At 43.0% G+C, this 17822-nt stretch overlaps 1 protein-coding gene across 18 annotated transcripts in view; it reads right to left on the bottom strand.

Annotated features, from left to right (window-relative positions):
- The window catches only part of SYNE1 (spectrin repeat containing nuclear envelope protein 1), a 463289-nt gene that overhangs the window by 366087 nt on the left and 79380 nt on the right, over positions 1 to 17822 (bottom strand). For all 18 annotated transcript variants that reach the window (XM_084774487.1, XM_084774489.1, XM_084774503.1 and 15 more), the window contains one exon: positions 3558 to 3653. In XM_084774487.1, coding sequence (XP_084630613.1) covers positions 3558 to 3653 — 96 coding nt within the window. The remainder of the gene's footprint in view (positions 1 to 3557; positions 3654 to 17822) is intronic.

Raw genomic sequence — 17822 nt, forward strand, 5'->3', positions numbered from 1 at the left:
TGTTAGCATTCTTGCTTTGAAAGGCTTTGAGAGAATGCCTAGGGCCTCTGTGCCTTTGCACCACAGCCTCTATCTTCCTGGCATGCTGGACCACAGCACACACATGTGCAGAACTGAAATCGCACATTGATAATCTCCAAGTAGCTTAGCGCATGTGGCTGAGCATCTTAAAGGGTTTAATATCAACAAGTAATGGGAAAGTCAGATCACAAGCTGTCCCTACGCCTTGGTTCCCCTCGCTGCCAGCTGAAGCTGTAAAATGTGTGTTGCCTTTGTGGTCCTGTAATTCTAAGGCAATGTGAATGAGCAAGGGCACTTGAACAGAGGAATTGTTTTATTGAAAGTGAATGACTTTTCTAGAATAATTTAACCTAGAATTTAAACGTCCATGGGAAAAAAACTGATGGACGATTAGTCAGACACAATGGTGGAGTTATACTTGACACTTGGACTGACAAGTGCACTCTCTAACACTCATGTCAGGGAGACTTGGGAGGATTTGCATCATGTCAGGGAGACTTCGGAGGATTTGCATCAGGAGGTCCAGGCAGTGTGCTTTCAGTCTGGTGTTCCCACATGCTCCTGCTTCTCCCATGTCCTTAGCTCATTTACATGGCCACATGGCTATTCATGTGTGATCTCATGGCCTCGTCCCATAGCACAGCGTAGACAAGCATATGGCTATGTGTAGTTGATTGAGGCGGCATTCCCGGGTAGCTAAGAGGGAAGGACGTGTTAGGGGTAAGATTTAAAGAAGGAAAGCTAATCAAACGTATGTTCTGGAACTTTAAAAAAATTTTTTATTTACATATTTTATGTATATGAGTGCTCTATCCGAATGTACACCTGCATGCCAGAAGAGGGCAACAGATTCCAGTTTAGATGGTAGTGAGCCACTATGTGGTTGTTGCTGAGAGTTGAACTCAGGACCTCTGGAAGAGCAGACAGGGCTCTTAACCTCTGAGCCATCTCTCCAGCCCATGCACACTGGAACTTTCTGCTGAGGGCAGCTGGGTCTGGGTCCCAGTGGAGACTTTGGTGAGAATACCTCTGTGAGTACCCCGCCTACCCCTGCTCCCACCCCTCCCCTCTTGCCCTCTCCCTCCAATCCCCCCCCCCACTCTCGCCCCTGTACATGTCTCCAAAATGTACTTCCTAAGACTTTAAGGATCAAGCACCCATTCCTGGGTTCCTATCTTCACTACATAAAAATCCTGAGGATGTTTTGCTTTTGTTTTGTTTGCGACCTCTGAATTCTCTCGCATTCCAGACTGGCAAACCATCCGTGAGGCTCTGATCAAGCCTGAGGCAGCAATCCAGAGCAGTGTCGTCACAGTATGCACAGATGTGTCTCCTGTCACCAGAAGCAGAAATCAAAGGTGAGCCAAGATGCTGGGCGCCCGTCCACAAGCATCTGCTGCCCTATGAGTATAATTCAAATGACATGCACAGAATTCTCTCAAGCTTGTATTTCAAACAATTACAGCTTACTCTGTTCAGGAGGGGAAGAAATAAAAACGTGACCATCTCTGTGGCAATGACTGTAAAGTGTTAAGGGATGAGTTGAGGGAGCCCAAGCCCTTGGGTACCTGGAAGGAACTTAACACTGTTCTAGATGCAGTCTATCCCATCCTTGAGGAGAAAGAACCCAGGGTCGAGTCTCCACTGCTGCTGTGTACTTCCTGTCCTGGCTTGTCCTGCTGGCTGTCCCATTTTCATTTTTTTTCTGGAATAAACTCTGGAGCCCCCACAAAAGCAGAACCCGGTCACCTAGACGTTAAACTAACCTAAGGACAGAAGGCTTCAGGGCAGATTTGGAGTCCCTCTCCTTGGAGGAGATGGGAATGACCCAAATGCCTAGGTGACAGCTCCCATCTGTTCATTTTCTCTAGCTGTCAAGTGTAGAGCGTGGATTTTGCTGTTACAAAGGATGAGCTTCAGCTGACGTATGGCAGATCCCAAGAATGCTGAAGTCCCCTACATTATCTGTGTGAGCAGTTGTCAACATATCAGGGGTGAGGGAAGCCCTAAGTTAGCACATCTACCTACCAGACACACAGCATTAGCAGTGCGGTAGCAGACATCCATGCTGTAGTCTCAGCTACTCCTGTTGTCTCAGCTACTCCTAGACTCTAAGCCTGAGGGACCATGGGAGCATGAGTTAAGAGTCAGTCTGGTCAATGCCTGAGGCCTCACTGTGCCACCCTCTACCTCCAAGAAGCTACATTTACTGACATTTATTTTCTCTCACAAATACACTGTTTTATCAAAACGATCATAATTAAAGAAAGAAAGGGGAGTTTTGTCAGTTCCAGACTTCATATGTAGAGTGTCATAAGTCATTTTGAAATTGTTTCCTGAACTCTGTTTCTCAATTATACCATCTATTTATTTATAAATACTTTATGTCTGCAAGCTACTTTCTCTTCCACTCTGATATGGAAAACAATACATATTTTATACATATTTTACCATTCAATAGTGTAATGGAAATATACTTCACTGCTCACTGGCAATGTTGTTTGCCACTCTGTTGGTTCCGTGGGATAGGAAAACGCCTCTCTGAGTATTCTGTCCTTGTGACAGGTGTTTGGTGATAGAAGATGTCAGCGGGAACACAGCAGGTGCCGTATTGATTTCAAACATAATATCCAGCAGATAGCTATCTAAGCACTCAGAGAAAAGTCAAGGTTTTTTTTTTTCAGGGAGAAAACAAACATAGCTATGGTTAAGTATTTTTGGTGTTGTTTTTGTTTGGGGGGTTGTTTTTTTTATTGGTTTTGTTTGTTTGGGTTTTTTTGTTTTTGTTTTTGTGGGGTTTTTTGTTTGTTTGTTTCTTTCTTTTTTTGGTCAATTTTAAACAAGCTGGAATCATCTGCGAAGAAGGAGACTCAATTGAAAAGATGCCTCCGTCAAATTGGCCCATGAGAATATCAGTAAGACATTTTCTTGACTAATAATTGATGTGGGCAGGCCCAGGTCACTGTGGGTGGTCCCCGCCCTAGGCAAGCAATCCTGGGTTGCATAAAAAAGCAAGCTGAGCAAGCTGCAGAAAGCCAATAACCAACATTCCTCCTCTGCCTCAGTTCCTGCTTCCAGGTTCTTGCCTTGAGTCTCTTCAGTGATGGACTATGACCTGAGAGTTTTAAGATCAAATTAACTCTTTCCTCCCCTAAGTGGTTTTGATCAGACTTCTATCACAGCAATAGAAAGCAAAGGAGAAAAACACTTTAAGTGAATTAGTTGTTGATTTGTAATTTATAACCCAGGTGATTGTCCCAGAAACCATAGAGATGCATTATTCCCCATCTCAGGATATTGATAATGTCTTCCCTCTTACATATTGCCACTTTGGTCATGACACTTCTTCTCACCAGAGCAAGATGGCTAGCATGTTCTTCATTTTCCAAAGGAGGAGCTAGGCCAGTGACTCCAGGATATTAATAATTACTGAGGAGAAGGTTTCTCTCCTGTTGGCGGTGCCCCTTAGGCACACAATTCTGTCATCTCAGAGGGACACTACTGAGTTAGGCATTATGGTCAGAAAAGATCCTTACCAGTTTCTGCCCAGACAGGACCTCCAGGAGAGCAAGCAGCTTGACACCATCTTTCATGTCTTCAAAAAGGTCCTCCACCACCATGGGGGGCTTCCGCTGGAAGACAGAATGCCACTCATTGGGGTGAAAACTGTATATGCCTTATCCTTCACCCATCCATCCATCCATTCAGCTCTTATCTGTGTTGTGAGTTGAACCAATGCCATATTTTTTAAGCATATGCTTTACCACAAGCTGTACTCCAGGCCCCTTGACTGTTTTTTTTTAAAATATAATTATCAGTTACATGTTGAAAGCTTCAAGAAGAAAATTAGATTGAGGTAAGTTAAGCTGGGCATCTAAAAACTTCATCATGCATGATCACTGAACACAGAAAGAAATAGAGCTGGTGTCTGCCCAAGAGCCTTCACTGCTCCTGACTAGTTAGTGTTCACTGCACTGGAAGTTAGTCTACAGACCACCTACAGAGGAGAAAGGTAAACACCAACACAGCTACAAACCCTGAGATCTATAATGGTGACCTGCCTGCCAGAGACGCTGGTGCGATAGTGGCACAACAGTTGTGGGTGTAACCAACCACTACCTGACGGGGATTAAGGCTCATTCCATGAGATGGAACCCATGCCTGACAGTGACCAGGTGGCCAAGAACCTGAAACAAGATATGCCATGGGCCTACAGGAAGGGGAAACACTACTGTTCTGCTAAAAGACCATAGAAATAAACGGGTCCTAATGACATTCTGCAATGCTCATTAGAGCCCTGCCGTCATCAGAGAAGTTCCTCCCCGCAGTAGATGGGAACAAATACAGAGACCCACAACTGGACACGATACTAAGAGATCTTGGATCACTTATCCATAAATGGGATGCTTCTGCCATATGCCTCCCCGCAGGTCTCAGGGACCTCTGCAGCAGAGGAGGCAGAAAGACTGTCAGAGCCAGTGTGGATGGAAGACAGCAAGGAAACAAGGCCTGCTAGACCCAGCAGGACTGACGAACATATGTATTCAATGGAGCCTTCGGCAGCACGCACAGGGCATGCGCAGGTCTGAGACAGATGGGGGCCCAGTGCCGAGAGGGGAAGTGGACACAAGCTCCCATCTCTAACCCAGAAGCTATCTGTAATTGGTAATCACTCACACATGGAAAGATTAGGTTTCTCCAATGGAGTCTCACTGAGGGTGGCCAACATAAAACAAACCCAGTGGTGTTTATGGAGGTGTTTGAGTCCTACAGTGCTTTAACTGGGGCTTTTCCTCCTGTGCAGATCCTTTGCTTATCTACTCTTGCTTCCAATTTTGGTTCTATGTGCTTTCTGTGTGTGCAAATGTATGCATCTCAGTGTCTGTGTATATTTCTTGTGCTTTTTCTGTGGCTCTTTCCTGTTTGTCCTATTCTGGTTTAACTGTTTATAGTATTACTATACTGTTGTTATTATGTTTATGGTTTTTAACAAAGGATGGGATGGTGTCAGATAAGGGACGAAAGTCAAAAACTAGTAGAGATTAAGGCAGCTCCTGACAAAACACCAGAGTTTTCTCTAGACCAAAGGGGATCAGTGCCACTTCACTGTGAACAGGGCACCTTATGGGACCCCCAGGAGCTTCAGCCTCTGGACATTTCCCTGAGGCTACGGAAAGACGTAAGTTACTCCTGGAATGGTCAGGCAGGCTGCTCTGTGACTCACAGTCTGGTACACCTACCTCCCCTCCTCTCGGAGGAGCTGAAATCAGGAGGCAGATGCCCAAGGGTACAGTCAGCTGAACCTTCCCACTGCCTGTATGTAGAAGAAAGGCCTGGCCTGTTCAAGTCCTCCAGGTAATGATTCTATTGAAATGCTGAGTTGCCTGGATTCCCCAGTGACCTGGGAAGAGTCAGCAATAGGTCAAGAAGCAAAAGTAGATTTGTCCACAGAGAGAGGGATGTGCCCACCATGGAGGCCCTGAAATCAAACTTCGCCCATTTGTCAGAGTTCAACCTCCATGGTTTTCTGATTGGTACTGAACTTTGTTAAAGGCCTAATGCTTCTGTTTCAACTGTTTATCCTTCCTTTTCTTTTTAAAAATGTGTTCTGTGTAGAGGCCCGGTGACGCACCATGTCCTACCGAGGGAGGTCCACTTTCTCATCCACCCGCTGACAGGAAGCGTTTATATTTCGCTCGCTGACTGCGTGAGTTATGGAGGCTGAATGCTATAGTTCTAATTTTAAATGTATTTCTCTTTATGAAGTGAACAGCTGAAGACATTTTGTCCTCATGCTGTGCGTTGCATGTTCAAAAATAACAGCGTTTGCATTTTCAGTCATTCCTTGTTGGATCTCAGCATTCATGCTGCTTCTTAATTATATAGCAAAAATTAATATTGACTTTACATCCTAGGCATGTAAATAAAATTACTTAGAATAAAAAAGCCATTACAATAAAAACCCGTGTGATATCAGGCAAATTATTATATCACCCACATGTCATCATTATAAATGGAATACCGGCCTCACTCAAAGTACTCTTAAATTTAGAGAGAAAATACAAGTTAAGTTTTACCTGGATACATAAAGAAAACTTTAAAGAAACTGGAAATTCTCATAAAATAATAAACATTATAAGAACTATGTCACCAAAGCTATGATATTGGATGGGTGATACTATGCATGGGTGATAACATATGTAGGTGACAACATGCATGGGTGATAACATGCATAGATGATACCATTTGTGAATGACAACATGCATAGATTATACCATATTTGGGTGATGATATACATGGGTTATAACATGCATGGTTGACAACATACATGACTGACAACATACATGGGTGATAACATACATAGATGATAACATATATGGGTGACAGCATACATAGATAATATAATATGTAGGTGACAACATACATAGGTTATAACCTGCATTGGTGACAACATATATGGGTGATAACATGTAAAGATGATAACATATGTAGATGACAACATACATGGGTTGTATGTTGGGTGACAACATACACGGCTAACAACATACATGGGTTATAACATGCATGGGTGACAACATATATGGGTGATGACATGCAAAGATGATAACATATGTGGATGACATCATACATGGTTATAACATGCATGGGTGACAATATACATGGCTGACAACATGCATGAGCGATTTCATGTGTAGATGATAACATCCATGAACACCCATTCTGGCACTAAACACACACAGCTCTCTGCTTCTTTGGAGTCCAGCACTCCATGGCACTCCTGGAACTGGCTGTGGGAAAACCCCACAGTGGCTGCTGTCTAGGTCTCCAGCCACTGACACCATTCTCCTCGTGACTGGTTCCTCCCAAGCCTCTGAGATCAGCCAGCTGGGGTCACAACCTTCCCCCTCCTCTCTTTTCTCTCTTCCTCCTTTTTATCTTGCTCTGCCTCCTCATCCTCTTTATCTTTTCATTTCCTTCTCCCCATCTTCCTTTCTCTCTCTTCTCTTCTTTTCTTCCTAGCTGTGGTCAAACTCAACTGGGCATCATGTTCCTCACAAAATTGTCTGCATAGACGTGACCCTTGAATCCTGCCTTTCAACAGCAATTGTCCTTAAAGACTGTCAAAACCATGACAGATACTGTGTATTGTTTGTGGCTGCCTGTTTGGATGATGCTGTGAATGAAGGTGAGTATTGTGTGACACTAAGAATTTATGTGTTTATCACAAACTGCTCCAGAATTAAATAGAAATCTCATTTTAAAATCAAGTATTATCTCTGCACAGCACATGATAACTTGATGCCCACAGCACATTTATTTTTCAGAAGCAGTCAGATATGAAATCGTGCAGCTAAAGTGTCTCTGCACTTACATGGACAGATACAGCAACAATATGACTTCTGGGGCCAGACTTGGATCATAGGGCTGGAAGCTAGCCAAAAGGCAGACAGAAATGAGGATAATTGCTTGGAGTCTGTCTTAGCAGAAAGTAAAGGCTGTGGTTTTGTTCCTGCTGCTTTCCAAGAACTGCATAGATATGTCAAGTACCTCTCATGACCGTGATTTTGCTAAGTCGTCTTAAGTGTGTGTGTGTGTGTGTGTGTGTGTGTGTGTGTGTGTGTGTGTGTATGTGTGTGTGTCTAGAATATTTAGAATTCTCACTCACCACAGTCCCCTTGAGTCTTGGCAATCCATACTTAGTGGAAACGGAACATTTTCCTGCCCTGTCTCGGGTTTTCAAAAATGGACCTCGTCATTGCTTTACTTTTGTGACATTCCTTCTAGAAGCTTCCTCAAATAAGGCCTGTGTCCTACGAAGTGGCTCTGAAAAGATCTCCTGCCCGCTCAAATTTCCAGGAGCTCAGAGCACATACACAGATCTGTGTGACTGAGGAGTTAGCGTTTCCTGGTGAGCCCCTGGGTGGTGCATTTACTCCAGTGGGTAAGCCAAGGTGTGGTTCTCTGTTTCTACCTGTAGGCCTTTGTTTTAGCCACAGTAGCCTGGGATGCTTTGTAACAAGGACCACTGCCTTCTTCCTTGGACTGCAAGGAGATCAAATGTCTGCCTTCTTTTAAAAAGATTTGCTTTTATTTATACAAGTGTGTGTGTGTGTGTGTGTGTGTGTGTGTGTGTGTGTGTGTGTGTGTATGTGTATGTGTGAACAACTTGCATTTCCTTACTTGTCTGTAGGAAGCAGTACATATTGATCTTTTATCCATCATTTTCTTTGGACTGTAATTTCATGATAGGATGGCCATATTGGCTATGCCATATAAGTTTTATGTCCTGAAAAAAAAGTCATTTACAGGGAGAAGGAATAAGAGAATAATTTGAAGAAAAACATGTCAGACAGAACCATTTACATGGCATGAAAATTTAAAGAACCCACACACTTAAAAAGTACATAAGAAATTAAAACGTTGGTACATAAGGAAAATATTACAAGATGGTCACAGAGTCTATGTGTATGATACCTATGCTTGGCACCTACAGCTTAGATGTTTATACACTTAAGCCTGCTAGATCATCCAATAAAGAAGAGAACAGAGTAGAGTGGAGAAGAAAGAATGGATAGGCTATGGCTGGACATCCAAATATGCTCAGACTCTGGGATGGACTGTGCATTTATCTTCCTTTGTATTTGCAAACAAGGAGCCTGAGTCCCAGCAAGACTGCATAACCCTGACCAGATTTACCCATTCTGAGTAACTGGGATGGGAGCCCAGGTTTGCTGTCACGGGAGCCACCTCATTAGGTAGCAAGCTGAGGAGAAAGGGAAAGGTATTACCATTAAAACTACTGGCTGATGAGCTGGAGTACCAGCTGACTCTACTGGAAGCAACGACTTTATTAACTAGCCCCACTGTCCCATGTGGATCTGAGCAAGTCTGGACTGTAGCAGTAGAAGCATCCTGCCTGTGTTTTTACCATAACGGCATAGATACAACTCAGCCGGGCTCACAGTGTGTTCCCTAACAACCATGTTGTGCCATAGTCCATGCTGAGCGTGTCACATCCTCTGCTTTAGTAGAGACGAAGGCTAAAGCCAAATTGGCTCATGGCGGTGACATAAGGATGCATTGCCAGGCTCCTGTAGCTGAGGTTGGGATGCTACTCTACCCTGTGCCTTTCTGCATAATGGCTAAGTCAGAGTGGAAAGGCCTCAAAGACATTCTCAGGATAAGTGAGTGCCTCACAGGACACAGGAAAACTGTTCCACTCATGATGACAGATGACACCTATTTCAACAAAAGGCATATGAATTCGATCAGTGCAGGGGAGAGGCACCCGGAGGGAAGTGTGAAGGAAGTCACAGACTGCCAAAGTGAGTCACTGATCTCCTTCAAGTGGATGCTCATGGACAGGCATGTGCACATACCTCAGTATTTTCACAATGACCTATGGGAAGATAACATAAGTACTGACAGCTTGGAAAAGCCACCCAAGTGTCCAGGATCTTTCATGGGAATCTGCATGCCCCCAAGACTGACTCTAGACACTCAGAATTTCCCCCTTCATCTCTCATCAAGTTCAAGAAAAAAAATGGTGGTTATGTAAACTGTGATGTTTGTATGCAATGGCATAACTGAAGTGGAAGAGTATGACTGAGACCCTGACTCTGAAATGACATTTGTTGTAAATAGTATAGAGCACAGGGTCTCAGCATACTGACTCTTATCAGGCACACAGCCAAGTGGCAGGAGTTTTTTTTTCCCAGAAGACACTCTGTTTCCTAAAGGCAAGCCATCCTCCCCCAACCCCGTTCCAGAGCAGGCCTAGGGCAAAGGAAGCCAGTAGAGTGCTTTCCCTCTTAGACTGGGACACCTGGGATTTTCTCAACAACGTCTCCTTTGGGGCAAATCTTCAAAAATTAATTTTGTCCATTTGCTCAAGCAACACCTGTATGTCTCACTCTTGGTTAGCCTTGAAGCATTGTTCTGGATGTGGTAACTAATATTTGCGACATTTCTCCCTTCCCACTGGATGATGAATTTGAATAAGTGACTTCTGTAAGATGGGACTGTACCTGGTTAGAGGAACCAGATTATGTCTTTATACTAGTTCAATTATTACAATGTTAACTATGCTAAAGTACTCATAACCCAAGATTGGCCACTTCAAGTTTGTAGTTCAGTCATCAGATAGTCCCATAGGATTGTGTTTTCGATCTCCAACTCTGTCCTCATCTTGCAAAGCTGAAACTCTAAACCCATTAAGTAACTGCCTTTTCCTTCCTCTCAGGCCCTGACAACCACCTCTTCAATGACTTTGACTGCTGTTGATACCTCCTATAAGCAGACCGATGACATATTTGCCATTCAGTGACTGGCTTATTTCACTTAGCACACTATCTTCAAGATTCTTTTACTTTGCAGCAAGTAGTAGAATTCCCCCCCTCTTCTTCCACTGAGTAAGATTCCACTGTTGGTAGACACCATATTCTGTAAATATAGTCCTGTCAGTGTGTTGTTTTGACCTTCTGGAAACAGTTGCAAATTGCTGCCATCAATTAGGGGTAATGATACATCTTGACCCTTTGGCTTCCCATTCTTCAAGTATAAAACCAGCAACTAAGTTGCTACATTATATAGTAATCCTGTTACCAATACTTTGAGAAAGGAGCCAATCCAGTTTTTAAAAATATTTAATTTAATTTTTAATTTATGTGCATTGGTGTGAGGGTGTGAGATCTTAGAGTTACAGACAGTTGTGAGCTGCCATGTGGTGCTGGGAATTGAACCCAGGTCCTTTGGAAGAGCAGACTCTTAACCACTGAGCCATCTCTCCAGCCCTGAATCCAGTTTTTATAGTGGTTGTTAAGTAGGAGGAGAGAAATCTACTTTAAGCACGACCAGAATGCTATTAATACATTAGTGAATTTTGTGGTGCTTGGGATGTAAAATATCTCCCACAGGCACATGCAGTTGAATACTTGGCTCTCAGATGTAGGGAGGTTATACATTTTCAGGGTGTGGAGTCTTAATAGAGGACACATGCCATTGGGAGCGGGCTTTGAGAGTCTGTAGCGTTGTCCCACTTTCAGTTCACTCTTACTTCCTGTATATGGCTGAGATGTGGTCTCTCAGCTTCCTACTTGGGCTGCCTACTCCCAAGCCTCCAGAAACCATACTCCACAATAAGCTTTCTTCCTTAAATCACTTCTGGTTACAGTATCTTATTACAGCAAAAGAAAAGGAACTATAGAATTCTCGAGTCTTTATTGATTGATGTCATAAAGTTATAAAACAGAGTTTCAGCATTAAGGATTTAGTCTTAACGCAATATAAAGAGTAAAAGAAAAAATTCTGTCACATTCCAGGGCCAATCCTGGTGTCACTCACCATCACTGTCTTTGGTCATCTACTAAGGATTTTGTTCTCCATGGGCAAAGGTTGATCAAATGCTTTATTATGCCATGAAATGCTAGGGCATGTCACTTTGAAATGATGACTACATTTCCTATGGTTAATATCACCGATTAGTAGAGATTTAGTGTCATCAGTAAAGCTGGACTAGAAAATGTCTAAGGGGTAGCCCATGTCACAAATGGAACCTTCTTTAGGTGGGACACAATCTGTAAACAGGGTCAAAGATTGCTAAGTAGGATGCAAGGCCATGGCTTGGTGTATTCACAGTGCTGCCTTCTGGGCAGGGTGTCGGAATATGTGAGGAAAAAGGTTGAGTCACGTCTTACTCTGGGTCTTATCCCTGAGCCCTCTGTGCAGAACATGGGCTTAGGTACGGATATAAGCTAAGGGAGAGTACAGCAGATACATTTCCCATCCCAGAGCCAGGCATAGGGAGCCTGTTTCCTGATGGTTATCTTCAGGGTGGGGCAACATGTAAAACAGGAACAGAGAGAAAAGAAGAAAGGAAAGAGAGGTTGACCAGCAGATGGTGGGCGAGTTACCTCTGGAAAGGTCGGCCAAGAGCCCACTTCACTACAGTTCAACAAAGTACCAAGCTAGTCTTGGACCAGATTAATCACGAAGGTGATGACCCCCACAGGCAGAACTAACTGAAAATAAAGGGACATCTAAAAGACCTTGCCATCTCATTCTGAAAACAGACATTCCCCGGGAGCTCCACAAACAAGTGAAGTGATTCAGACATTTTGCATGGGTCTGCTTCTCACTCAGTGTTTTTACGGAAGCGCTCCTGCTGTTATTTTCCACCATTCTTTGGCACATGTGGGAAGATACTTCCATTCTATTTCATTTCCTCTATGGAGAGCATGGCCATTTCCACTTCCTCGATTATTTAATTCAACATCAATTAAAGGCCCCAAAGGCAACAGCCCCCTACGGCCCAGTGTCAAATCTGCCAGAGAACGCTCTGCAAGTAATGAGTCACTGGTACAATAAAATGGCTTCTACCGTGGACACAGGGTAAGCAGGTTCATCATTTCTTTCCTCGATACAGTAGATAGTGCTGTACTTGACACCTGTCTATCGGGCACACCCAGCTGCTCATCCATCCACAACCTGTACTGGCTTCATTTTCAAAGCTCATCCAGAATCCTGTCAAATGCAGGCACCCACGCTGCGGACAGAAAGTGTTTTTCTTTTGTTCATGGTTTCTTGGACCTAGAAGATAACCTAGGCTGTGAAATAACATTCCAAATATGTGAATATGATACAGTTTTAAAGAGGAAGCTTTGCCAAACTTTATCAAAATACTCATTAATCTCCATAAACCTTGGTTATTCATACTCCAACAGTTCCCAAGTTAGTGACTGTGATACATTTTGAAACGGGTTTCTTTTGTAACCATTTAATTGTATATTCAGAAATAATTAATTTTCAGTTCAACTCCTTTAGATTTATTAAGGTATAATTAACAGTTAAAGGTTGAATATATTTACAATGTATGAGATGATGCTTTGATTTGTGCCTACATCCTAAAAATATTAAAATCAAGCTATTTAATATATTTATGATGTCACATAGGTACTGTAGCTTTAAGAAAACAAGTGAAGAGTGGGCCGGGTTATGACATTATGTTGACCCACTTCCTTTGTCATCTTCTTGCATGGTTGACTAATAGGCCCACCAGGGTGTATGCAAGGAAAAGGATGGGAGTATGCACATTTATGTAATATGCTGCTGGTGGGAAGATAACTGGGAAAATTAAAGCAGCCATTAAAGTGATGTTTTATATCAGTGAAAACATCACTTAGTTTAATCAGCACAGATTTATAGAGTTTCAACCCGGAAATTCTAACTTATCCTTTTAGAGTAATAATGCCATTGAACCTGGTATAAAACCAAAATGTGTTTTTGATTGATGTCTTCTGCACGGTGTTACAATTCCTCGCAGTGCTTGCCAAAAACTTCAACTCCGGTCACTTTAGAATGTTGCAGTATTTGGAAAGAGGGTCTTTACAGAGCTTGTCAAATCAAAATGAAGTCACTGGCATGGACCTTATTCCAGTGTGACTAGCATCTTCACATGAAGAGGCAATTGGAGCACAGACCATAATATGCACAAAGGCGGAGACTGTGGTGTTGCAAGCCCAGACCTTCACCATCAAAAGTTAGACAGAAGCAAGGACGATGCATCCCAGAGTCTCAAGGCACTGGTGGCCTTCTGGCTCCCAGAATGTAACACAATACATTTCTCATTTGCTCTGTGAACAAGCATGTGTGTTGGGGGTTGTGGAGGTGGTGATGTGTGTTTATGGTGTGTGTATGTGTGTGTGTATGCATCTGAATGTGTGTTATTAGCTTGCATGTGTGCACAGGCATATGCAAGTGCGTGTATACACATGTGCACATGTGTGGAGCCGGAGGTTGATGTCAGTCTCTTTGCTCACTCCCTGTCTTTCTTATTTTTGAGGCAGGTCTCTGTGTCTACCTGGTTCAGGTCGACCAGCTAGTCAGTGAGTTCTAGGAAGCCACCTGTCTCTGACCCCACGGTACTCAGGTTACAGGCATTTAATGTGGCCAGATTTTTCCATGGTTTCTGGATGGGGGTCAGAACCCAGGTCTTTGTACTGGGTGGCATGCACTTCACTGTCAGGTCCCTATCACTGCATCCATAGTCCTTGATCTTAGTAGATGCCTAATACACACCTGATGAGTGAATATATAAATAAAGTACAGATTCAAGTACAGCACAGTGGTCACAAAATGTCTGTACCCGACCCCAGTTTATGTGCTACAGGGTGACTCTTCTGTGTGGAAGCAGGTTGGGGGTGGAATGCTGGGAGACAAGAGGAGATCATGGATGTAGGAGCCCTTGGAGGAGATTGATGAATATCCTTATAGCAGGAGGAAGAGGGACCAGCATCCATTCTCTGCCTAATGAAGACAGAAAGAACAGCAGCTGCATAAGCTAGAAGACGACTGTCATGGAGGCTGAGCCCCACCCTCACCCCCACCCCCACCCCTGTCCCCTTGACCTTGGGCTCCTTGGGGCTCATAACTGGGTAGTAACTGTTGTGCAGGCCAGCCTGCCTACACTATTTCCTTACCACACCCATGTTTAGCAATCTCAGGACAAACCCCAGCTTTGTTGTTCGCTGAATTGCCAAGCTTATTAAGTAATTCTAAGCTTCAAGTACTTGGCCTAGACTTTGATAGAAATAACACACGTGGTTGTCGTGAGAATTCAGTAAAACGTCAATGGCTGAGGCTCCATAGTCGGCGCATGTGCGCTCGGCCCCCGGCAGCGCTGCAGTGTGAAGTGGGACTTCATGACGCATGTCTACAAGCTAAGTGCTCATCTGCAACCTCAGCTTGAGCATCTTATCTCTAAAAATCACTATCAGCATCAGGACGATGAAAACCACTCCCTTTGGTTAGCAGAATTAAAGAATAGAATGATATAGTTCATTTTTCATCGATAAAAAGAGAATTACAGTTTCCTCACATAAAGGAGAGGAGTCTCATTCTGGAAAAAATTATGAGTTTCATGAACCCATGCACTAGTTAACTGAGGGCGACAGTACGTGGCATTGATCATCTATGCTTTCCAATGGTGCAGATAACTGCAGAAGCATAGAGTCCAAAAACCAACCCAAGAAATGTACAATTACACATACAACTTTGAATAATTTACAGCTATGTACTAAAAATTATACACAGAAAATTCTTAGGTTTCTCCCCTACCTCTTTAAGATATACGAGTTAATAAAAGTGTATTTTCAAAAGCCATTTGTGCCCTTATATACATGCCATCTTTTCATAATAGCTAAAAAAAAAAAAAAGATTATGATAGCAGACTGGATGCCTGCCATCAATAAAAGAGTTGATTATTTAATTATAAGTCATTTCTAGAACTATCATTGAAGAAAGCAGTCAAAAAAGAAAGAAAGAAAGAACGAAAGAAAGAAAGAAAGAAAGAAAAATTCCCATTAAAAACCCTCGGGAGGGTGGGAGTGGGAGGTCAGGGGGGATGGGGCTATGGCCAGGATGTAGCGTGAATAAATAAACAAACAAACAAATAAATAAATAAATAAATAAAATCCTCCTTCTAGGACAGAGGGACTCAGCATGCAAGGTGCTTGCCTTGTGAGCCTGAGGACCTGAATTTGATCCCTAGTGGGTGTGGTGAAGCCAAGAGTTCTGGGGGCACTGCTTGACAGAGTTCCCGTGCCAGGATAATCAGGTGTTCTGGAGGCACTGCTTGACAGAGTTCCAGTGCCCCGACACCTTGGATTGACTCTTTACTCCCCGTCGATGGAAATTTCTTACTTTTAAAAGCCTCTCTCCAAAGGTTAGAGAGGGAGTAATGTAACAAAAGCTGGTTCTAATAAAAATTAATAAAACTAATGGTGGTTCCCTGGGGAAAACAGCTGTGCAGAAAAATTGAGTCTTCCACAGAGTCTACTTAGATTTACTGTTAGATTATTAATGATATTAGTAAGCATAAAATAGAGGATCTGAGACATTGTTTAAAGATAAAAACTTAGGGAAGTTTTGAGTGCTGATAAGCTGTAACCTTTGAAAGCTGACAAGCTGTAACTGAGTCACTAGCTTTGGGCACAGCCATATCTAATGCAAACAGCGAAGGCCATGGAGCCAGCACAGCTGGTTGACAAAGCCCCAGCAAAGCCGAGCAGAGCGATGTAATCACTGTGATAAGGTCCCTACTTTTTGGTCTTGATGTCTGTGTGTCGCATGCTTGGAGAGTTTATATTATTTGTACAATTTGGGGATATCGGATTAATGGAGATTTTCTTATGAATCATTTGTGTCTTCTCCACGAGTACTGCTTCCTAGCTTCCCCAGGAATGTCCTGTCCATCCTAGCCCTGCCACCTTTAGGGAGGTATCTTTATCCTTACATCCTGGAGGTTGTAAATCAAATAATTATGCCGGACAAAATATGCCCTTGAAACATCAATTTTATTAAAAGTCGAGTTATGAAGTTGATGAAAAAAAAATGATTGCAAAAGATAATTCTGTTTTGTCATGGTTAGTCAAGGATGACTAAACTTAAGACCAAGCAGAAGTTACAACACATGTTTGGGCACAAAAATGATCTGATCTGTGTTTTGGAACAACACGCATCCATCCCTGCCTGCTGAGCTCTGTATAAATAAAGAAGCACTGTGTCCTCCAGTCAGTCAGGCTGCAACATCCTGCAGATCCCCCTTGCCTCACTCACGTCTCCCTTTCTTCCCCTGTTGCTCTCGCATGCACCCTTCTTCAAGCCCTTCCCTCATCCCGGGACAGGACCCCAGCATGGGTGTATCAACATTCAGCATGGCTGAGTGGATCTTTAAACAGAGCTGGGGACCCTAGAGTTCACAGACCAGCCAGAAATAAGATAAAGCTTGGACCTTCAAATTGTCTGAACCAGTGACCTCTGGGATCAGTGAGTGCTCCTGTTTGAAAACATAATAAGGAGAGTGGCTGAGGGAGCACACATTATCTTCTGGCCTCCACATGTACACACATCACACACACACACACACACACACACACACACACACACACACACATGCACACATCACACACCACATACCCAGACACCACATACCCAGACACATACCACACAGACACACACATCACACACCACACATACACATCACATGCCATACACACACACATACACACAACACACAGACACACACATCACACCCCCACACACATATCACATACCACACACACACCACATACCACACACACACTACATCTCTCTCACACACACTTACACACCACACCACATACTACATACATACATACCATACACATACACACATCACACCACATCACACATACTACACACACACACCACATCACACCACACATACCACACACACAACACAAACACAACATACAAGACACACATCACACACGATACAAGCACACATAACATACACACACACCACACCACATACACTAGACATACCACATAGACATACCACATATACAATGCATACAGACAAACCACACACAACACACACAGATACTATATACACAACACGTACAGACAAACCATATACAACATACATATAGACACCATATACACACCATAGACATCACACACACCACATATCACACACACACACACACACACACACACACACACACACACACCCTCCTCAAATTAATCTACATAAGTATCCCTGAATATATCCATGAATACCCAAACCTAGATGAACTCAGATAGGACAGCGGTACCAACGTTTCTGTATCTCAACTCTGTATCTGTCCTCCTATACCTGCCAGGAAGTTGCCTTTTAATATATTCAATTTCCTAAGTTGGTTTTGAAGAAATAGGTAATATTTTTTTAAATAGAGGTAGTTAAATTATTCTTTAAAGTATCTTAAAATAAGTATAGTTCATTG

This window comes from Acomys minous (genome assembly GCF_964271855.1).
Source record: "Acomys minous genome assembly, chromosome: 3".
Classification (NCBI taxonomy): domain Eukaryota; kingdom Metazoa; phylum Chordata; class Mammalia; order Rodentia; family Muridae; genus Acomys; species Acomys minous.